At 55.9% G+C, this 23,503-nt stretch overlaps 1 protein-coding gene across 4 annotated transcripts; it reads right to left on the reverse strand.

Moving 5' to 3' along the window:
- Positions 1–7: 7 nt before the first annotated feature.
- On the reverse strand, positions 8–21,699 carry AHNAK (AHNAK nucleoprotein). 4 transcript variants are annotated; one of them, XM_085046274.1, is made up of 5 exons: positions 21,550–21,699; positions 17,918–18,009; positions 17,582–17,735; positions 17,062–17,273; positions 8–16,894 (listed from the first exon to the last, which is right to left on the reverse strand). In XM_085046274.1, exons 3-5 carry the CDS (start codon positions 17,733–17,735, stop codon positions 1,241–1,243), a joined length of 16,020 nt encoding a protein of 5,339 aa, XP_084902400.1. In that variant the 5' UTR covers positions 17,918–18,009; positions 21,550–21,699; the 3' UTR covers positions 8–1,240. The 4 variants fall into 4 exon arrangements, with proteins under 4 accessions (XP_084902400.1, XP_084902402.1, XP_084902401.1 ...); XM_085046276.1 differs by lacking the exon at positions 17,918–18,009 and having other exon boundaries at positions 8–4,594; positions 5,201–16,894; positions 21,550–21,644; XM_085046275.1 differs by lacking the exon at positions 17,918–18,009 and having other exon boundaries at positions 8–10,675; positions 11,180–16,894; positions 21,550–21,643.
- Positions 21,700–23,503: the final 1,804 nt, after the last annotated feature.

Here is a 23,503-nt window from a genome sequence, read left to right on the forward strand (position 1 = left end):
ACCAAACTCGCGGTTAATAAACATTTTTTATTTTGCATTTTCCACCCTGGTTTTTCTCCCATTAATTCGCCGTTAAAGTGCTGCAAAGGAAACATTTTTATTTTTTAGGGGTGGGGGGGTTTGTTTGTTATATTTTATTTATTTAAACTCCCAAAATTCTCACAAACAAAACTTTATCCCAACGCGCCTTTTTATTTTGGGGCTGAACAAGATGAAAATTGGGGCTTTTTATCAAATTATAATACAAAGGATGTAACAAATACAACAAAAAACAGCAAAAAAAAAAAAAGAAAACGAAGCTGCAGGAAAACCCTGGAGCAGCTCTGGGCTCCCTCTGTCCTCCCTGGAGTCATTCGATCCCCAGATCTTGTGGCTTGGATTTATTTTTCCGAGCTCCAGGGACACTTCTCAGTTTCACAGGCTGAGGTTGTGTTTTTTGGTTTATTTTTATCAATATATCCCTGTTTTTTGGTTTGTTTTATTTAATAAATCCATGGGTTTTGGTTTATTTCTTTTGACAGACCCATTTCATTTTTTTAAATAGATCCTTTTCTTTGGTTTATTTTTTTAGTTGATCCAATTTTATCTCTGATAATTCTTTTGATAAATCTTTTTTATTTAATATTTTTTTTTAATGAATCCTTTTTTTAATGGATCCACATTTTTAGGGTTTTTTAATAAATTATTTTATTAGGTTTCTTTTTAAAATAAATTAATCACTTTGGTTTATTATTTAATATATCCATGGATTTGTTTTATTTATCATTTTTTTATAAACCCACAGTTCTCTTTGGGTTTTCTAAAATAAATCCAGAGTTTGGGTTTACTTCTTTAACAAACCAAAAAAACCAAAAGGCTCCATGCATTTCTAATAAATTCATTGACCCAACAGAGCTTTCAGCCCCGCAAAAAAAAAAAAAAAAAAAAAAAGAGAAAAAATTTTAAAAAAAGGACAAAAAAAATTCATTTCCACGAACCAAACACTGAAAATAGTTTTCTGTGGCTGGGGGGGGGAAGGAAAAAAAGGGGGACAAAAATAACCTAACAAAAACCCCAATAAAAATATCAAAAAAAAGGATAAAGTAGGAGGGAAACGAAGCTCTCAGCAGGGCTGGAGAAAACATGGAGACCCCAAAGGGACCCCAAAATCCGGGGTGAGCCCCAGCCCCTCCCCCCTCTCTGTACACGGGGGGTCCTTCTGTCCAGGCTATGTACAACCCCTCCCCCCGCGGTCACTCGGTCACTCCTTGCGCTTGACCGCCAGCTCCAGGCCGGGCAGGCGGAGTCCCCCCCGGGCAGCACCGCCCTCCGAGGACGATGAGGACAGGCGTGGCTTGGGGACATCATCCTCGCCGGCGGACACCTCGTAGCACCCCTTGGCCTTGGAGCCGATGCCCCCGAAGGTCCCAAATTTGCTCTTGGGCTGTTTGTCCAGCTCAGCCGAGTGGTCATCGCTGAAGGACGACGAGCGCGGCCGCGGCTTTTTGCCGCGGAACAGCGAGAATTTGCCTTTGGCCGCTGGCGCCTCAACCTCCAGCTCGCCCTCGGCCGAGCCCAGACTCACCTTGGAGCTCTTGAGGTCACCCTTGGAGCCGGACACTGACCCCGAGGCCTCGGGTGACCCTGGGGTTGTCCCGCTGCGCCCCTTTGGCTTGGAGAAGTTGAATTTGGGCATCTTGAGCTTGGACTTCTTCAGCCGCGCTTCGGCCTCGTCCGGCTCTGCCTCGGCCACGTCGCCGCCAGGGAAGTCAACGTCCACCCCAACCTCCCGGCCTTTGGCCTCGGGCTCGGAGAAGACGAATTTGGGCATTCGCAGCTTGGGGAAGGACACTCGGACCTGGCCGCCCTCGGGGCCAGAGGCGTGGCAGGTTCCGGTGCTGACTGACGCCTCAGCTGCGCCTTTGACCTTCGGCCCCTTCACGTTGACATTCAATCCTGAGCTGGACACCTCCAGGCCGGGAGCCTCCAAGTGGACACCAACCCCACCCCGAGGGATTTCCGCACTGACCTTTGCACCCTTGATGTCGCTGGCCACGTCCACGTTTGGTCCTTTCAGCCTCAGGTCAACATCCGGCCCTTCCAGCCCCAACCCGGAACCCTTCAGCCCCCCCTGGACCTGGGGGCCTTCCAGAGTGACCCCTCCATCCATGCCAGGGCCGGAGATGCCAAACTGGGGCAGCTTCAGGGACGGCAGCTTGATGGTGCCACCCAGGATCTCGAAATCACCATCGTCACCTTTCACCTTTGGTCCTTTCAGGTTGACATCCAAATCTGGGCTGGACACATCCAGCGAGGGCCCCCTGATGTCCAGGGTGGCTGCCGGGGCCTGGACGGAGCATGAGACACCACCCTTGGCGTCCAGCATTGGGGATGTCACCGTGGGCAGCTTGACCTTCCCCCCCAATGCCCCGAGGTCGAGGCCAGGAGTGTCCAGTGCCACACTCGGCCCTTCCGCCGAGCCTGAAACGTCCAAGTCTCCCTTGAATTTTGGTCCTTTCAGGTTCCCACCGAGCTCAGGGCCAGAGATTTGGGGCCCTGTGAGCTTCACATCCAAATTCATGTCTGGCATATCCAGCCCCACACCCCCCTTGCCCCCCTTGGGCCACCCCAGCTTCCCCTCGGGACCTTCCAGTTGAGTTTCACCTTTCACTTTTGGTCCTTTCATGCCAAAGTCGACATCCGGCGCAGTGACTGAGGGGACAGCGATGTCCATCCCAGGGCCCTTTAGCTCCCCCCCGACTCTCACGTCCCCCATGCCCACCTGGACCCCGGGGAGTTGGAATTTTGGGGTTTTCAGGCTCACATCAGGACCTTCGACATCCACGTTGAGACTTGGACACTTGAGGTCACCCTTGACTGCTGGCAGCGATACCTCCAGGTCCGCCTCGGCCTTGGGGACACCCAGCGAAGCTTCCCCGCGGAATTTATGTGATTTGAGGTCAAACTCGACATCCGGGAAGGAGATTTTCCCAAACATGGGTTTCTTGCCCTTGGGGGACTTCACGGCGGCGTCACCTTTGACGGTGACATCAGGGCTGGTGACACCGAGCTCTGCATCCAGCTCTCCCCCTGGCGTGGTCACCTCAAATGCCCCCTTCTTGCCCTTCACTTTGGGGCCACTCATGTGGATTTTGGGCATCTTGAACTTGCTCTTCTTGCCCTTGCCGGACAGGTGGACATCAGGGGACTCCACGTTCAGCTCCGCCTCAGGTAACTCCACCTCTGCCTTTGGACTTTTCATCGCAAACCCAAACTTGGACTTTTTGAACTTGGGGACTTTGACCTCGGGGCCCTCCACGCTCAGGTCGGGACACTCAACGTCCACTTCAGGGCCTTTGACCCCAAAGTCAGGGCCTTTGAGGTTCACCTCGGGCCCTTTCAGGTGACCTTCCACCTTCGGGGCTGAAAGGTCAAAGCCGCCCTTGGTTTTGTGGCCTTTCAAATTCAAGTCTATCTCAGGCATGGAGATTTTGGGGACATTCATGTGCATTTCGGGCATTTTCAGCTTCGGACCTTTCACTTTGCCCTCCGGACCCTCAACACTGACCTCAGGGAGGTCAAGGTCAACCTTGGGGCCGGACAGATCCACCTCGGCCTTCGGCAAATTCACGTCCACCTCGGGGCCTTCACCTTTGAACCCAAATTTGGGCATTTTCATCTTGGGCAGCTTCACTTTCCCCTCCAGACCATCGATGTCCACTTTGGGGCCCTCAACGTCCACTTTTGGGCCTTTGATGTCCACCTCAGGGCCCTTCAGACCTCCCTCAAACCTTGGGCCGTGCAGGTCAGCATCACCTTTCATCTTCAGCCCCTTAAGATTGAGGTCAATGTCCGGCATGGAGATCTGGGGGGTCTTGATGTTCATCTCAGGCATCTTCAAATTGGGCCCTTCCAGGGTCACATCCGGTGCCTGAATGTCCACTTTGGGGCCTTTGATGTCCAGCTCAGGACCCTTCAGATCACCCTCAAATTTGGGGAGAGAGACATCAATGTCACCCTTGACCTTGGGGCCTTTCAGGTTGAAGTCAACATCAGGCATGGAGATCTTGGGAGCTTTGATGTGCATCTCAGGCATCTTGAACTTGGGGCCTTTGATCTTCCCCTCTGGACCTTCCAGCTCCACATCAGGAAGGTCAACATCGACTTTGGGACCTTTGATGTCAATTTCAGGACCTTTCAGGTCACCCTCAAGCTTTGGGACAGAGATATCGATGTCACCCTTGACTTTGGGGCCTTTGAGGTTGAAGTCAACATCAGGCATAGAGATCTTGGGGGCCTTGATATTCATTTCAGGCTTGGAAAATTTGGGGCCTTTGACCTTCCCATCCACACTCAATTCGGGACACTCAATGTCCATGCTGGGGCCTGAAATGTCCACGTTGGCCTTGGGGAGGTTCACGTCCGCGTCCACCCCGTCCCCTCTGAACCCAGGCATGGAGAACTTGGGCATCTTGAACTTGGGCAGCTTGAATTTACCCTCAGGGCTGTCGATGGTCACCTCAGGGGTGGCCAGAGTGACCTCAGGACCTTTCAGCTCTCCCTCCATGCTAGGCAGGGACAAGTCCATGTCACCTTTGACCTTGGGGCCTTTCAGGTTGAAGTCAACATCAGGCATGGAGATCTTGGGGGCTTTGATGTTCATCTCAGGCATCTTGAACTTGGGACCTTTCAGTTTTCCTTCCGGACCTTCAATGTCCACTTGTGGACCTTCGATTTCCACCTTGGGGCCAGAGACATCCAGGTTTCCTGTCGGGAGATTCACATCCACCTCAGGACCTTCTGCCTTGACCCCTCCCATCCCAAATTTGGGCATCTTGAACTTGGGCAATTTGAATTTTCCTTCTGGACCATGAATGTCCACATCAGGTGTCTCAATGTCAACTCTGGGGCCTTTGATGTCCAGTTCAGGACCCTTCAAATCACCTTCCAGCTTAGGACCAGAGATGTCCACATCACCCGTGACCTTGGAGCCTTTCAGGTTGAAGTCAACATCAGGCATGGAGATCTTGGGGGCTTTGATGTGCATCTCAGGCATCTTGAACTTGGGACCTTTGATCTTCCCCTCAGGTCCTTCCAGCTCCACATCAGGAAGGTCAACATCAACTTTGGGGCCTTTGATGTCAATTTCGGGTCCCTTCAGATCACCCTCGAGTTTTGGAACAGAAATGTCAACATCACCCTTCAATTTGGGGCCTTTCAGGTTCAGGTCGATGTCAGGCATGGAGATCTTGGGAGTCTTAAAATGCATTTCAGGCATCTTGAATTTGGGACCTTTGATCTTCCCTTCTGGGCCCTCAATGTCCACACTTGGCATCTCAATGTCCACCTTGGGGCCAGCCACATCCAGGTTTCCTGTTGGGAGGTTCACATCCACCTCGGGACCTTCCACTTTGGGGCCAGAAAATCCAAATTTGGGCATCTTGAACTTGGGCATTTTAATTTTCCCTTCTGGGCCATGGATGTCCACATCAGGTACCTCAATGTCGACTTTGGGGCCCTTGATATCAATTTCAGGACCCTTCAGGTCACCCTCGAGTTTGGGGACAGAGACATCCATGTCACCCTTGACCTTGGGGCCCTTCAGGTTGAAGTCAACATCAGGCATGGAGATCTTGGGGGCTTTGATGTGCATCTCAGGCATCTTGAACTTGGGACCTTTGATCTTCCCCTCAGGTCCTTCCAGCTCAGCATCAGGAAGGTCAACATCGACTTTGGGGCCTTTGATGTCAATCTCAGGACCCTTCAGGTCTCCCTCGATCTTTGATAGGGACACATCCACACCACCCTTGACCTTGGGGCCTTTCAGGTTGAGGTCAATATCAGGCATGGAGATCTTGGGGGCTTTGATGTGCATCTCAGGCATCTTGAACTTGGGACCTTTGATCTTCCCCTCAGGTCCTTCTAGCTCCACATCAGGAAGGTCAACATCGACTTTGGGACCTTTGATGTCGATCTCAGGACCTTTCATGTCACCTTCCATCTTGGGGACAGAAACATCAACATCTCCCTTCAATTTGGGGCCTTTCAGGTTCAAATCAAAGTCAGGCATGGAGATCTTGGGGGCCGTGAAGTGCATCTCAGGCATCTTGAACTTGGGACCTTTGATCTTCCCCTCAGGACCCTCGATTTGAACATCTGGGGCAGAAAGATCCAACTCAGGCCCTTTCACATCCACCTTGGGCCCTTTCAGGTCACCTTCCATGCTGGGCAGGGAAACATCCACGTCACCCTTGACTTTGGGGCCCTTCAGGTTCAAATCGAAGTCAGGCATGGAGAACTTTGGTGCCTTTATGTGCATCTCAGGCATCTTGAACTTGGGACCTTTGATCTTCCCCTCAGGTCCTTCCAGCTCCACATCAGGAAGGTCAACATCAACTTTGGGGCCTTTGATGTCAACTTCAGGTCCCTTCAGGTCACCCTCGAGCTTTGGAACAGAAACATCAACATCTCCCTTGACCTTGGGGCCTTTCAGGTTCAGGTCAATGTCAGGCATGGAGATCTTGGGGACTTTGATGTGCATCTCAGGCATCTTGAACTTGGGACCTTTGATCTTTCCTTCTGGCAGATTGACATCCACATCTGGACCTTCAATGTCCACATTGGGGCCCGAGACATCCAGGTTTCCTGTTGGGAGGTTCACATCCACCTCGGGACCTTCTGCCTTGACCCCTCCCATCCCAAATTTGGGCATTTTGAACTTGGGCATCTTGAATTTTCCTTCTGGGCCATGGATGTCCACATCAGGTGCTTCAATGTCCACTTTGGGGCCTTTGATGTCAATTTCAGGTCCTTTCAGGTCACCCTCAAGTTTGGGGACAGAGACATCAATGTCACCCTTGACCTTGGGGCCTTTCAGGTTGATGTCCACATCAGGCATGGAGATCTTGGGGGCTTTGATGTGCATCTCAGGCATCTTGAACTTGGGGCCTTTGATCTTCCCCTCAGGACCTTCAATGTCCAGCTCTGGACCTTCAATGTCCACTTTGGGACCTTTGATGTCAACATCCGGCAAGCTCAGGTCCCCTTCGATTTTCGGTGCCGACAGCTCGACGTCCACCCCACCTTTGACCTTGGAACCTTTCAGGTTGAGGTCCAGGTCCGGCATGGACAGATTGGGAGCTTTGATATTCATCTCGGGCATCTTGAATTTGGGGCCTTTGATCTTCCCTTTGGGTCCTTCCACATCTAGGTCAGGAACTTCCACGTCCACTTTGGGTCCTTTCAGGTCCAGCTGGGGCAAAGCCACGTCCACATCACCCTTGACCTTGGGGCCTTTCAAGTTGAGGTCGATGTCCGGCATGGAGATCTTGGGGGCTTTGATGTTCATCTCAGGCATCTTGAACTTGGGGCCCTTGATCTTCCCTTCTGGCCCCTCAATGTCCAACTCGGGACCTTCGATGTCGACTTTAGGCCCAGACACGTCCAGCTCTGCTGTCGGCAGGTTCACGTCCACCTCTGGCCCTTCCCCTTTAAAACCAGGAACACCAAATTTCGGCATTTTGAACTTGGGCATCTTGATTTTCCCCTCTGGGCCATGGATATCCACATCAGGTGCCTCGACATTGACCTTTGGGCCCTTGATATCCACCTCAGGCCCCTTCAGCTCCCCTTCCAGTTTGGGGCTGGACAGATCAAACTCGCCTTTCATCTTGTGGCCCTTCAGGTTCAGCTCCACGTCTGGCATGGACATTTTGGGTGAAGAAATGTTCAAAAATGGCATTTTGAACTTGGACCCTTTGGATTTTGCGTGAAGGTCCAAATCTGGAGCCTGAACCTCGACTTTAGGGCCAGACAGTTCCACCTCAGGTTTCTTAAGCTTCACATCCACCTCTGGGCTTTGAACTTTCGGGCCAGAAAAGCCGAACTTAGGAAGTTTAAACCTGGATTTTTTAGCTTTTCCCTCGAGGTCAAGCTTCGGCCCCTCCAGCTCGAGCTCCGGCCCTTTGATGTCCACACTGGGGCCTTTCAGCTCACCCTCGACATTGGGGAGGGAAGCGTCGAGGTCACCTTTGATTTTGGGGCCCTTGAGGTTGAGGTCAATGTCAGGCATGGAGATTTTGGGGACATTGAACTGCAGCTCAGGCTTCTTGAACTTGGGGCCTTTGATCTTCCCCTCTGGGCCTTCAATGTCCACCTCAGGGACTGAAACATCCACCTTCGGCCTCGAAATATTGACCTCAGCCTCGGGGAGGTTCACATCCACATCGGGACCTTCCACTTTGGGGCCAGAAAATCCAAATTTGGGCATCTTGAACTTGGGCATTTTAATTTTCCCTTCTGGGCCATGGATGTCCACATCAGGCACCTCAATGTCAACTTTGGGGCCTTTGATATCAATTTCAGGACCCTTCAGGTCACCCTCAAGTTTGGGGACAGAGACATCCATGTCCCCCTTGACCTTGGGGCCTTTCAGGTTGAAGTCAACATCAGGCATGGAGATCTTGGGGGCTTTGATGTGCATCTCAGGCATCTTGAACTTGGGACCTTTGATCTTCCCCTCAGGTCCTTCCAGCTCCACATCAGGAAGGTCAACATCGACTTTGGGGCCTTTGATGTCAATGTCAGGACCCTTCAGGTCACCCTCCAGCTTTGGAAGGGAAACATCCACATCACCCTTCAATTTGGGACCTTTCAGGTTGAAGTCAACATCAGGCATGGAGATCTTGGGGGCTTTGATGTGCATCTCAGGCATCTTGAACTTGGGGCCTTTGATCTTCCCCTCTGGCAGCTCAACGTCCACATCTGGACCTTCGATCTCCACCTTAGGGCCAGAGACATCCAGGTTTCCTGTTGGGAGGTTCACATCCACCTCGGGACCTTCTGCCTTGACCCCTCCCATCCCAAATTTGGGCATCTTGAACTTGGGGAACTTTATTTTACCTTCTGGGCCATGGATGTCCACATCAGGTGCCTCAATGTCCAGTTTGGGGCCTTTGATGTCAATTTCAGGGCCCTTCAGGTCACCTTCCAGCTTAGGCACTGAAACATCCACATCACCCTTGACTTTAGGGCCTTTCAGGCTGAAGTCAACATCAGGCAGGGAGATCTTGGGGGCCTTGATGTGCATCTCAGGCATCTTGAACTTGGGACCTTTGATCTTCCCCTCAGGTCCTTCCAGCTCCACATCAGGAAGGTCAACATCAACTTTGGGACCTTTGATGTCGATTTCTGGACCTTTCAAATCTCCCTCGAGTTTGGGGACAGAAACATTGACGTCGCCCTTCAATTTGGGGCCTTTCAGGTTGAAGTCAACATCAGGCATGGAGATCTTGGGGGCTTTGATGTTCATCTCAGGCATCTTGAACTTGGGACCTTTGATCTTCCCTTCTGGACCTTCCAGCTCAACATCAGGGAGGTCAACATCAACTTTGGGACCTTTGATGTCGATTTCTGGGGCTTTCAAATCTCCCTCGAGTTTGGGGACAGAAACATTGACGTCTCCCTTCAATTTGGGGCCTTTGAGGTTGAAGTCAACGTCAGGCATGGAGATCTTGGGGGCTTTGATGTGCATCTCAGGCATCTTGAACTTGGGACCTTTGATCTTTCCTTCTGGCAGATTGACATCCACATCTGGACCTTCGATCTCCACCTTGGGGCTAGAGACATCCAGATTTCCTGTTGGGAGATTCACATCCACCTCGGGACCTTCTGCCTTGACCCCTCCCATCCCAAATTTGGGCATCTTGAACTTGGGGAACTTTATTTTACCTTCTGGGCCATGGATGTCCACATCAGGTGCTTCAATGTCCACTTTGGGGCCTTTGATGTCAATTTCAGGGCCCTTCAGGTCACCCTCGAGTTTGGGGACAGAGACATCGATGTCACCCTTGACCTTGGGGCCCTTCAGGCTGAAGTCAACATCAGGCATGGAGATCTTGGGGGCTTTGATGTGCATCTCAGGCATCTTGAACTTGGGACCTTTGATTTTCCCCTCTGGACCTTCCAGCTCCACATCAGGGAGATCAATATCAACTTTGGGGCCTTTGATGTCAATTTCAGGACCCTTTAGGTCGCCCTCGAGTTTTGGAACAGAAACATCAACATCTCCCTTGACCTTGGGGCCTTTCAGGTTCAGGTCGATGTCAGGCATGGAGATCTTGGGAGTCTTAAAATGCATTTCAGGCATCTTGAATTTGGGACCTTTGATCTTCCCTTCTGGGCCCTCAATGTCCACACTTGGCATCTCAACGTCCACTTTGGGGAGGGAAACATCCACATCCCCCTTTGGAAGGTTCACATCCACCTCTGGCCCCTCTGCCTTGACCCCTCCCATCCCAAATTTGGGCATCTTGAACTTCGGCATCTTGAATTTCCCATCTGGTCCATGGATGTCCACATCAGGTGCTTCAATGTCCACTTTGGGGCCTTTGATGTCAATTTCAGGGCCTTTCAGGTCACCTTCCAGTTTAGGCACTGAAACATCCACATCACCCTTGACCTTGGGGCCTTTCAGGTTGAAGTCAACGTCAGGCATGGAGATCTTGGGGGCTTTGATGTTCATCTCAGGCATCTTGAACTTGGGACCTTTGATCTTCCCTTCTGGACACTCCAAATCTACGTCAGGCAGGTCAACATTGACTTTGGGACCTTTGATATCGATTTCTGGGGCTTTCAAATCTCCTTCAATCTTTGGAAGGGACACATCCACATCACCCTTGACCTTGGGGCCCTTCAGGTTGAGGTCAATGTCAGGCATGGAGATCTTGGGGGCTTTAATGTCAGGCATGGAGATCTTGGGGGCTTTGATGTGCATCTCAGGCATCTTGAACTTGGGACCTTTCAGCTTCCCCTCAGGACACTCCAGCTCCACATCAGGAAGGTCAACATCAACCTTGGGTCCTTTGATGTCCAGTTCAGGGCCTTTCAGGTCACCTTCCATCTTAGGCACTGAAACATCCACACCACCCTTGACCTTGGGGCCTTTCAGGTTGAAGTCAACATCAGGCATGGAGATCTTGGGGGCTTTAATGTCAGGCATGGAGATCTTGGGGGCTTTGATGTTCATCTCAGGCATCTTGAACTTGGGTCCTTTGATCTTCCCCTCAGGTCCTTCCAGCTCCACATCAGGAAGGTCAACATCAACTTTGGGGCCTTTGATGTCAATTTCGGGGCCCTTCAGGTTGCCTTCCAGTCTGGGGACAGAAACGTCAACATCTCCCTTCAATTTGGGGCCTTTGAGGTTCAAATCAAAGTCAGGCATGGAGATCTTGGGGGCTTTGATGTGCATCTCAGGCATCTTGAATTTGGGACCTTTGATCTTCCCTTCTGGACATTCCAGCTCCACGTCTGGAACTTCCACGTCCACTTTGGGGCCTTTGAGGGACCCCTCTGGTGCTTTGAGGTCACCTTCAATCTTAGGCATGGAGACATCGATATCACCTTTGACCTTAGGGCCTTTCAGGTTTAAATCAAAGTCAGGCATGGAGATCTTGGGGGCTTTGAAGTGCATCTCAGGCATCTTGAACTTGGGACCTTTCAGTTTCCCCTCTGGAAGGTCAATGTCCACATCAGGAGCTTCAATGTCCACCTTGGGGCCTTTGATGCCCACATCTGGGGCCTTCAGGTCTCCTTCCACTTTGGGGGTGGAGATGTCCACATCCCCCTTCAGTTTTGGGCCCTTCAGGTTCAAATCGATGTCAGGCATGGAGATTTTTGGGGTTTTGAAGTGCATTTCGGGCATCTTGAACTTGGGGCCTTTCAGCTTCGCTTCTGGACACTCCAGGTCTACATCAGGAAGGTCAACATCGACTTTGGCGGCTTTGATGTCAATTTCGGGTCCCTTCAGATCTCCCTCAATTTTCGGGATGGACATATCGACATCGCCCTTGACCTTGGGGCCCTTGAGGTTCAGATCGAAGTCAGGCATGGAGATCTTGGGGGCTTTGAAGTGCATCTCAGGCATCTTGAACTTGGGGCCTTTGATCTTCCCCTCAGGACCTTCCAGGTCAATGTCAGGGACATCAATGTCCACTTTGGGTCCTTTCAGCTCCAGGTCTGGCACTTTCACATCACCTTCTATTTTTGGAACAGAAACATCAACATCTCCCTTGAGTTTGGGGCCTTTCAGGTTCAGATCCACATCAGGCAGAGAGAACTTCGGTGCTTTGATGTTCATCTCTGGCATCTTGATCTTGGGACCTTTCCACTTCCCCTCAGGGCCTTCAATGTCCACCTCAGGAACGTCTACATCCACCTTTGGACCTTTGATATTCACCTCTGGACCATGCAGGTCACCCTCCAGCTTGGGGACAGAAACATCGATGCCACCCTTGACCTTGGGGCCCTTCAGATTGAGGTCAATGTCGGGCATGGAGATCTTGGGGGCTTTGATGTTCATCTCAGGCATCTTAAATTTAGGGCCTTTGATCTTCCCCTCAGGAGCTTCCATGTCCACACCTGGCATCTCAACATCCACCTTTGGGCCGGACACATCCACGTCCACTTCAGGACCTTCTGCCTTAACCCCTGGCATCCCAAATTTGGGCATCTTGAACTTGGGCATCTTGAATTTTCCCTCTGGGCCATGAATGTCCACATCAGGTGCCTCAATATCCACTTTGGGGCCTTTGATGTCAATTTCAGGACCCTTTAGGTCACCCTCGAGTTTTGGAACAGAAACATCAACATCTCCTTTGACTTTGGGACCTTTCAGGTTCAGGTCGATGTCAGGCATGGAGATCTTGGGAGTCTTAAAATGCATTTCAGGCATCTTGAATTTGGGACCTTTGATCTTCCCTTCTGGGCCCTCAATGTCCACACTTGGCATCTCAACGTCCACTTTGGGGAGGGAAACATCCACATCCCCCTTCGGGAGGTTCACATCCACCTCTGGCCCCTCTGCCTTGACCCCTCCCATCCCAAATTTGGGCATCTTGAACTTCGGCATCTTGAATTTCCCATCTGGTCCATGGATGTCCACATCAGGTGCTTCAATGTCCAGTTTGGGGCCCTTGATGTCCAGTTCAGGACCCTTCAGATCACCCTCAAGTTTGGGTCCTGAGATGTCCACATCACCCTTGACCTTGGGGCCTTTCAGGTTGAAGTCAACGTCAGGCATGGAGATCTTGGGGGCTTTGATGTTCATCTCAGGCATCTTGAACTTGGGACCTTTGATCTTCCCCTCAGGTCCTTCCAGCTCCACATCAGGAAGGTCAACATCAACTTTGGGGCCTTTGATATCAAATTCAGGACCTTTCAGGTTACCTTCTAGCTTAGGCACTGTAACATCAACATCTCCCTTGACCTTGGGGCCTTTCAGGTTCAGGTCGATGTCAGGCATGGAGATCTTGGGAGTCTTAAAATGCATTTCAGGCATCTTGAACTTGGGACCTTTGATCTTCCCCTCTGGCAGCTCAACGTCCACATCTGGACCTTCGATCTCCACCTTAGGGCCCGAGACATCCAGGTTTCCTGTTGGGAGGTTCACATCCACCTCAGGACCTTCTGCCTTGACCCCTCCCATCCCAAATTTGGGCATCTTGAATTTTGGCATCTTGAATTTTCCTTCTGGGCCATGGATGTCCACATCAGGTGCTTCAATGTCTACTTTGGGGCCTTTGATATCAATTTCAGGGCCCTTCAGGTCACCCTCGAGTTTGGGGACAGAAACATCGATGTCCCCCTTGACCTTGGGGCCTTTCAGGTTGATGTCCACATCAGGCATGGAGATCTTCTGGGTCTTGATGTGCATCTCAGGCATCTTGAACTTGGGACCTTTGACCTTCCCCTCTGGACACTCCAAATCCACGCCGGGCACCTCAACGTCCACCTTTGGCCCTTTAATATCTACTTCTGGCCCTTTCACCTCCCCTTCCACCTTGGGCAGCTCCACGTCCACCTCTCCCTTCACTTTGGGTCCTTTCAGGTTCAAATCCACATCCGGCATGGAGATTTTGGGGGATTTGATGTTGAGTTTCGGCATCCGGAATTTCGGACCTTTCCACTTCCCTTCTGCACCTCCAATGTCCACCTCAGGACCCTCAACGTCCACCTCTGGCCCAGAAATGTCCACCTCTCCCTTGGGCATGGCCATGTCCATCTCGGTTCCATCCAGCTTGGGGCCGGACACGTTGAAATGGGGCAATTTCATTTTGGGCATCTTCAGCTTGGCCTCCGGGCCCTCCAGGTGGACATCAGGGACCTCCACGTCACCTTCAACCTTCGGGATGGACACGTCCACCTCTCCCTTCACTTTGGGTCCTTTGAGGTTCAAATCCACGTCCGGCATTGAGATTTTGGGGGATTTGATGTTGAGTTTCGGCATTTTGAATTTGGGGCCTTTAATCTTCCCTTCCGGACATTCCAACTCTACCTCAGGCACTTCCACGTCCACCTTGGGAACTTCCATGTCCACCCTGGGACCTTCCACATCCAACCTGGGAACTTCCACATCAATCTTGGCACCTTCCACGTCCACTTTGGGGCCTTTCACGTCCATTTTGGGGCCTTTCATGTCCATTTTGGGGCCCTTCAACTTCGGGGCCTTCAGCCCCAGGTCCACGTCAGGCATGGACAGTTTTGGGGTCTGAACATTAAGTTCGGGCATTTTCAGCTTGAGACCTTTCCCTTTGACTTCTGGCCCTTCCATGTCCACTCTTGGGACGTCAATGTCCACCTTGGGGCCGGCAATGTCCACCTTGGGGCCTTTGATGTCCACCTCCCCCTTGGGCAGTGTCACCTCGAGCTCAGGGCTCTCTCCCTTCACCCCAAATTTGGGCATTTTCAGCTTGGGGAACTTCAGTTTCCCCTCAGGCCCTTGGACATCCAAATCTGGAGCTTCGATGTCCACTTTGGGGCTTTTAATGTCCACTTTGGGGCCTGTGATGTCCACTCCGGGGGTTTTCAGCTCCCCTTCCAGTTTTGGGGCAGAAACATCCAAATCTCCCTTGACTTTGGGCCCTTTGAGGTTCAGGTCGATGTCAGGCATGGAGATCTGGGGGGTCTTGATGGTCATCTCAGGCCCCTTGACCGCTGGACCTTTGATGTCCACTCCGGGGACATCGACGGCCATGCCAGGACATGAAATGTCCACTTTGCCCTTGGGCAGTGTCACCTCGAGCTCAGGGCTCTCTCCCTTCACCCCAAATTTGGGCATTTTCAGCTTGGGGAACTTCAGTTTCCCTTCAGGCCCTTGGACATCCAAATCTGGAGCTTCGATGTCCACTTTGGGGCTTTTAATGTCCACTTTGGGGCTTTTAATGTCCACTTTGGGGCCTTTGATGTCCAGTTCAGGACCCTTCACACCAGGCATGGCCACGTCCAGGTCGCCACTGGCCTTGGCGCCGTTCAGGGTCAGCTCAACATCCGGCGCCGAGATTTTGGGGCCCTTGAGGTGCAGCTCGGACCCCTGGACGTCCACACTCGGCGCCTCGATGTCCACCTTGGGGCCGGACACACCCACGTCCCCTTTGGGGAAGGTCACGTCCACCTCCGGCACCTCAGCCTTGACCCCTGGCATCCCAAATTTGGGCATTTTGAATTTGGGTAGTTTGAATTTTCCCTCTGGGCTGGCAATGTCCACTTCAGGGGCGTCGATGTCCACTTTGGGGCCTTTGATGTCCACACTGGGGACACTGATGTCCACCTTGGGGCTGGACAGGTCCACCCCCGCTTTGGGCAGTGTCACGTCCACACTGGGGGTCTCTCCCTTCACCCCAAATTTGGGCATTTTCAGCTTGGGGAACTTCAGTTTTCCCTCAGGCCCTTGGACATCCAAATCTGGAGATTCAGTGTCCACTTTGGGGCTTTTAATGTCCACACTGGGGCCTTTGATGTCCACTTTGGGGCCTGTGATGTCCACTTTGGGGCCTGTGATGTCCACTCCAGGAGTTTTCAGCTCCCCTTCCAGTTTTGGGGCAGAAACATCCAAATTTCCCTTCACTCCAGGCCCTTTGAGGCTCAGGTCAATGTCCGGCATGGAGATCTGTGGGGCTTTGATGGTCACTTCAGACCCCTTGATCGCTGGGCCTTTGATGTCCACTCCGGGCACCTCCATCCCCACCTGGGGGCCTTTAATGTCCACTTGAGGCCCCTTCAGTTCAGCCCCCATGGTTGGCACAGCAATGTCCACTCCTCCCTTCACGCCGACGTCCACCTCCGGCATGGCCACGCCCTTCAGGCCACCCCCGGCCATGTCCACCTGGGGGCCCTTGGCGTCCACCCTGAGGCCCTTGGTGCCAAGTCCTTTGAGGTTGACATCCGACAGTGAAATTTGGGGTTTCTCCACCTTCTTGAAGGTTGGACCTTTCCAATGTCCCTCCAGGGCCACCTCAGGGTCAACCACACCGCCCTTGGGGTCCTGGATGTCAGTGTCCGGTGGAGAGCAGGGGATATTGACCACACCCTTGACCGCCACGTCCACCTGCGGGGGAGGAGCTTCGCCGGCAGCCTGGAACCCAAATTTGGGGATTTTCAGCGCTGGGAACTTGACTTTCCCCACATCCACGGAGCCACCGGGTGCCTGGATCTGACCCTGCGGCCAGCCGGCCTCTCCAGACATGTCCAGCCGGGGGTCCTGGGGGTGGAATGAGCTGTCCAGCTCTCCCATCTGTCCATTGGCCTCCACCCGGGCTGACCCCTTCCAGCCTGGCATGGATTTTCCAGTTTCTCCTGCAGGAATTTGGCTCTGGAGCTCTGCAAGGTTCAGCCCCTGGGGTGTCCCGGCAGTGTCCCCCACTGTCCCCTGGCCGGTCGTGGTCACTGTGGTGTGGACACTGAGCTCACGGCCCTCGAGGTCGCCATCGCCACGGGTGACATCCACAGTGTAGGCAGTGACCTTGCGGGTGACGGTGATTGTCCGGCTCTGCGTCCCCTCACCGTCCGGCCCCTCCTCAGACCTCAGCCGCGGCTTGATCTTGGTGGTGTAGATGCGCCGATACTCCTCATCGTCACCGCTCTGCCGGACAGGGGGGTGGGCAGTGTGAGGGGGGCAGGGCTGCCTCCCCAGCATCGTCATCATTGTCATCTTCATCCCACCATCATCATCATCTTCATCCCCATCCCCATCCTCATCATCCTCCCCCCGTCCTCCCCATCCCCACACTCCTCCTCCTCCCCACTCACCAGCACAACCTCGGGGCTGCCAGGGACGAAGGCCTCGTGTCCCCAGGGCAGGGGTGACCTGTCGCTGTCCTGGGGGTCTCGGGGGTCCCGGGGGTCTCCACGCCGCTGCAGCCGCAGCCCCACCCTGTGCTGCCCCAGGCTCTGCAGCAGCTGCGCCGCCTCCCCCGAGGGCAGATTGTCGAAGTACACCGTGGCGCTCACGATCTGATCCCCTGGGGACAGTGACAGGAGACAGCCGGGTCAGCGGGGTCAGCGGGATCAGAGGGGCCGGAGAGACCCCAAAATCCCCTGAAAAACCCGGGCATGACCCCCCCGCATCCACCAAAATCCCCCCTGTGCCCCAAAATCCCCAGCCAGGACTGCCCTGTATCCCCCAAAACCCGCCCTGTCCCAACCACGAGTGACCAGGAAGGTGGAAACACCCCAAGCACCACCAGGATGTCCCAAACACCCCAAGTCCTGACCCCGAGGTCAGGATGTCCCCGAGGTTCCCAAGCCCCCACTACCCCCCCAGGCCCACCTTCCTTGACCACACCCATCCTGGCGGCCGGAGAGTTTTGCTGGACGCGCCGGACGAAGACCCCGCTGTCGGTCTGGGCGATGGTGATGCCATGAGAGCCACTGCCCTGCCAGTTGGGCAGCAGGATCTCCCGAGTGTCCTCCTCACGCTCCATCTGCGGGTTTGGGGTCAGTGAGGGGTTTGGGGTCAGTGAAGGACTGGAAATTGGGTTTGGGGTCAGCGAGGGGATGGACATTGGGTTTGGGATCAGGGGAAGGACTGGACATTGGGTTTGGGGTCAGTGAGGGGATGGACACTGGGTTTGGGATCAGGACAAGCCAGTCCAGCCCTGCTGACCTTTTTGGGGTTTCACTCCTGGCTGGATTTGCCCCAGGAATCCTCAGGCCTTGCTGGGAACCTCGCGGCAGCTCCGGTGTCACCTGGGGAGCCTGGAGGGGACATTGGGGGGACATTGGGAGGACATCGAGGACATCGGGGGGACACTGGGGACAGTGGGGGGACATTGGGGACACCCCAGGGGACACTGGGGGACACCAAGGAGGACCTTGGGCAGCCCTATCCCTCCCCCCCCGGGACCCAGCCCCACCTCGGCGACACTCTGCGGACACTTTGGGGACCTCCTCGATGTCCCCACCGTGTCCCCGTTGTCCCCAGGGTCGCTCAGGGCAGTTCTGGTCCCATTGTAGGGGATTTTATGGCTTTTTTTTGGCATTTGTAGGAATTCCGGAATTGGGGGTCAGGAAGAGCGGGGACAGCGTGGGAATGTCGCCTGTCCAGTGTCCCCTTGTCGCCTGTTCCGTGTCACCCTGACCCCTCCAGCTCAGCTCCGGATGTTTTGAGGCGATTTCTCCATTTTTAGGGAATTTCAGGTTTAGGGTTTGTTTTTTTTTTTGTCCTTTCCCTGTCCCGAAAGCTGCACGAGCCGCGAGGGGACCCAAAGGGGGGGGGGGCGGGGAGGGGTAGGGGTGTCTCCAATGTCCCCGATGTCCCTAGTGATGTCCCCAAGGTCCCCCAGGCCACCCTCGGCAGCCTCATCCGGTGGCGCCCGAGCGATTGGTGACTCAGAGCGGGCGGGGGGAGCCCGGGGGTGACACCGGGGGTGACTCAGAGCGCGCGGGGGGAGCAGGGGTGACACCGCGGGTGACTCAGAGTGGCCCCGAGCGCCGGGCGTGGCAGCCGCCCGAGAAATGGGGCCAAAACCGCCTTTTTTTAACCATTTCTCCGCGATTTTTCACCATTTTCCCCCGATTTTTCCACAGTTTTCCTCGCGGCCGAGGGCTGACACCACCCCACCCCCCCTTGGGGACACCGCGGCCACCTTGGCGGCGATGCCACCCCCCCTGCCCCCCCCGCGACAAGGCCGCGCTATTTTTGGGGTGCAAACCACGTGCTCCCCATTCCCGCTATTTTTAGGTTTCCTTCCCCCTACCCTTGGCCCCAAAAAGCCGCGGAGGGTTTGGGATGTCACCCTCGATGTCACCCTCGGTGTCACCCTCGGCGGTGTCACCCTGCCCGGTGTCCCCAAAAACCGCGACCCCCCAGTCCTGTTTTGGGGTCACTGCGTGACTTTTGGGGTCCCCGAGTGCCATTTTTTGGGATTTCTGGCCCTTTGGGATCTCCGGGCGCCCTTTCTGCACCTCCCGGGTGTTGTCGCCGATCGCGACAAAGCGACAATTTCTGCTGAGGCCACCATTGTCCCTTAATCGCCCCAAAATCCAGGAGCGGCTGACGTCACCGAGGGGGTGTCACCCCCCCAGGGCCACCCCTGCTGCCACCCCCTTGTCAGCCTTGCTGTCACCCCTGCTGTCACCCCCAGCCCCATCCGGGGTCCCCAAACCCCTCCCGAATCGAGACTCCCGGGAACAGTGACAGTCGGTGACAATCGGGGACACAGTCCCGGGAGCCTCCCAGGAAACCCCCGGGAGCCAAAATCCCAGGAAATCATCCCGAAAAATCGAGGAAAACGGGAAAAAAGGGAGAAAAACCAGGAGAAACGAGGGCGGGGGGAACTGGGGAAAAAATCGGGAAAAATGAGAAGACATGGTGAAAAAACGAGGGGAAATGGGGTAAAATGGGGGGGGAAGCAGGGGGGAAAATGCAGAAAAACCGGGGGAAATGGGAAAAAAAACCCGGGAAAAATAGGAGAAAAACTGGGGAAAATGGGGGGGGGGAATGGGAAGAATTCGGGGAAAAACCGGGAAAAATGGGGAAAAAACAGGGAAAAAATGTCAGAAAAAGCCGGAGGAGGAGGAGGAGGAGGAGGAGGAGGAGGAGGAGGCGGCGGGCGCGGCTCGGCTCGGTACCGGTCGGACCGGCTGGAGCGAGAGTCCCGCGGGCGGCGCGGAGCGCGGAGCGGCAAGGGAACCGGACCGGTTCCACCGGGCGCCTCTGCCCGACGCTGCCCGCGGTGGCGCCGCGGGTTTGGGGGTGAAGCCTAAACTCCACCCCAAAAACCGCCCGGACCCCACAAAGTGACACCCGAAAGGTGTGGGAGGGGGGACAGGTATGGCCTCCTCCCCAGCCCAGATCTGGGGGTCCCGAGGGGTTTGGGACGTGAAACTCCCGGAGTTGGGGTGGGGAAGGGGAAGTGAATCCTGGGAGTGACCGCACCCCAAAAACCACAGAGGGAGCGGGGGGACGGGGGAGCTGCGACCCCAAATTCTCACACATCCACCCCAAAATTCCCCCAAGTCTCCCCGGACCGACCCCTGGGGTGTGGGGGTTGAGCGGAAGACCTGCGACCCTAAATCTCCCCCAAATCGCCCCCAAATCCCACCCAAATCCACTCCAAATCACCCCAAACTCCCCCGGATCGATTCCTGGGGTGGGGGTTGGGAGAGGGGGAACTGCGACCCCAAATCCACCTCGAATCTCTCCAAAATCCTCCGAAATTCCCTCCAAATCTACTCCAAACAGCGCCCAAATCCCACCAAAATCCTCCCTATAAATCTCCCCCAAACTCCCCGAAATTCCTCTCCAAATTCCTCCGAAATTCCCCCCGAATCTCCCCAAATCCCCCAGGATCGATCCCCGGCTGGGGGAGGGAAGCTGAGCGAACCCCCAGATCCTCTCCCCCCCAGTTCCCGAGCTCTTGCCACCCCCGCGCTGAAACCGAGCGTCAATTACCGAACCCTCATTAATTACCCGAACCCTCGCTAATTACCCGAACCCTCATTTCGCGCCGCCCACGCGGCCGCGCCCTCGCGGGATCCCGGGGATCCCCCCCAACCCCCCCAGAAACGGCCCCGGGACCCCCCCGGGGGGGGCGGGAGCGGCGGGAGGGGCCGGCAGGGGGGGAGGGGGGGATCGCCAGCCCCGCCCCCAACGGGGACTCCCCGGGCGCGGCCGAGGGGGGGAGGGGAGGGGGAGCCACGCCCTGAGCGCGGCCGGGACAGCCCGGGACCCCCGGGAGACCCCCGGGACACCTCTGGGACACCTCCGGGACACCCCGGGATGTCCGGCGGAGCTCGGGAGACCCCCGGGATTCTCCCCGCCGCCCCCGGAGCTCCCCCCGGGCGGTCACGGGACACGCGTGGGCCCCCCCGGCACCGCCCCGAGCAGTTCGGAGCCCCCCCGGGAAAAACCGAACCTCCCCCGAACCTCCGGAGGCACCGAAGCCCCCCGAGAGCTCCGCGGGATCTCCCCGTGCAACCCCACGGCATTCCCAGGACCACCGGGACCTCCCGGGACACCCCCGGACACCTCAGGACCACCGCGATCCACTCCTGGAGCGCCCCGCGCCCCTCCCGGGACCACCGGGATCTCCCCCCGGTACTCCCGGGACACTTCCCGAACCGCGCCCCGAACTCCCGGGACAATCACGGCATCCCCGGAACCTCCCCAGAACACTCCCGGGACCCCCGGAACCTCCCAAAAACAGCTCCGGGACCCCCGGAACCTCCCCAAAACAGCGCCGGGACCCCCCCGCGCCCCTCCCGGTGGCGCCCCGGTCCGGTCCCGCTCGGTACCTGCGCGCCGCGCTCAGCGGCCGGGCCGGGCCATGCCGTGCCGGTCTGGCGGTCCCGGTGCCGTCCCGGAGCGGCCCCGGCGGGTCCGTGCGGAGTGGCCGCGCCCGGGCGGCTCCCGCGCCTCTTGTAGGGCGGTGGAACCTCGCCCGCCCCGCGGGGAGGGACTGGGAGCGGCCCGGACTGGGAACGGCCCAGAGCAGAGCCCGGGACAGCCCAGCCCGGGACAGAGCCAAACCCGGGACTGGGAACGGCCCAGAAAGGAGTCCAGCCCGGAACAGAGCCCAACCGGGACTGGGAACGGCTCCGGACAGCCCCGGGATCGAGCCCAATCCCGGCCGGCCCCGGGACAGCCCAACCCCGGACTGGGAGCGGCCCGGGACAGAACTTAACCCGGGACAGAGCCCAGCCCCGGACTGGGAGAGGCCCCGGGACAGCGCCGGGACAGCCCCGGCAGGGGCGGCGGCACCGCCCGGGACGGGACAGGTTCTGATCCCGGTCCAATTCCGGTCCTGATCGCTGTCCAGTCCCGATTCTGGTCCCTCTCCGGAACAGGTTCTGATCGCGGTCCAGTCCCGGTTCTGATTCCGGGACAGAGTTCGGCTCCGGACTAGGAACAGCCCCGAGCGGCGGAGGAACAGAAGCAGCACAGCCCGGGACGGGACGGAACCGGCACCGGCACCTAGCGCGGCCCGGGACAGGTTCTTCTCCTACTCCGGTCCTGGTTCTGATCCCGATCCGGCGCCGGTTCTGATTGCAGTCCAGTTCCGGGTTTGTTCCCAATCCAATTCCAGTTCTGATCCCATTCGAATTCCAGTCCCGACCCGATCCAATTCCGATCCCGCTCCGGTTCCGATCGAATTCCAATTCCGATTCCGTTTCAGTCCTGATACGATCCCGGTCCCGATCCCGATACCTGTCCTGGTCCCGGTCCCGGTCCAGATCCAATTCCGATCCCAATGCTGGTCTAATCCTGATCCCAATCCCGATCCCGATCCCGATTCCGGTTCCGATCCATAGGAGGATCCCAAAACGGAACCCCAGCTCCCCCCTCTCCCCCAGGTAAGTCCCAAGCTCCTCCCCCCCAGGTAACCCCAAATCTCCTCCCAGACAAGCCCCGCCCCCCCGAGTGAGCCCCAAACCCCCCCGAGGGAAATCCCAAATCCCCCTAAAATAACCCTTTTTACTGCCCCCAGCCCTCCTTCCCAGTTCAGCCCAGTCCTTACTGGGCCACTGAGCTCTTTTTCCCCAAATCCGGGACTTTTCCCAGCCTTAGACCCCCAAAATCACCTAAAATCTCCCAAATATCCCCGAATTCCTCCTTTTTTGGGGCAGTTTTGGGGCAGTTTTAGGGTAGTTTTGGGGCAGTTTTCGGGTGGTTTTGGGGCCATTTTAGGGCCGTTTTTGGGCAGTCCTGGTGCAGTTTTGGGGCACTTTCGGGGCAGTTCTGGGGCAGTTTTGTGGCATTTTTGGAGTCGATCCCGGGGTAGTTTTGGGGCCCTTTCAGGGCAGTTTTGGGGCCCTTTTAGGACCGTTTTCGGGCCGATCCCGGGCCGCTCCCGGGCGCTGCCGCTGCCAAATCCCAGCACATTCCCGAGCTCTGCCTCATCCCCCCTCCCCCCGCCCTCCCCGACCACGCCCGCCCTGGCCACGCCCACCGCGGTGACACCCAGGGGACACCCCGCCCCGCCCCTCCCCCACTCCGGGGGTCCCCGCGATCCTGCGGTGGGGGCGGGGCGGGGGTGACCCCCCAAAAAAGGGCGTGGCCCGGGGGATCCTGTCCCCTCCTGTCCCCTCCTGTCCACTCATGTCCACTCCTGTCCACTCCTGTCCACTCTGTCCACTCCAGATGTGGCGGCACAGCTGGAAGGGACGCGGGGGGGTGGGAGGGGGACACACGCGGGGAAGGGCGATTTGGGATTTTTGGGATTCGCTGTTTGGGATGTTTGGGATCTGC

The sequence above is a fragment of the Lichenostomus cassidix genome, unplaced genomic scaffold (genome assembly GCF_008360975.1).
Source record: "Lichenostomus cassidix isolate B80296 unplaced genomic scaffold, HeHo_3.0 HiC_scaffold_40, whole genome shotgun sequence".
Lineage (NCBI taxonomy): Eukaryota > Metazoa > Chordata > Aves > Passeriformes > Meliphagidae > Lichenostomus > Lichenostomus cassidix.

Coding starts and splice junctions, on each gene's coding strand:
- AHNAK (XM_085046274.1), bottom strand. CDS start 17,735: ATGGAGCGTGAGGAGGACACTCGGGAGATCCTGCTGCCCAACTGGCAG. Junction 17,274..17,581: donor GATGGGTGTGGTCAAGGAAG/GTGGGCCTGGGG, acceptor CACTGTCCCCAG/GGGATCAGATCGTGAGCGCC. Junction 16,895..17,061: donor GCAGCCCCGAGGTTGTGCTG/GTGAGTGGGGAG, acceptor CCTGTCCGGCAG/AGCGGTGACGATGAGGAGTA.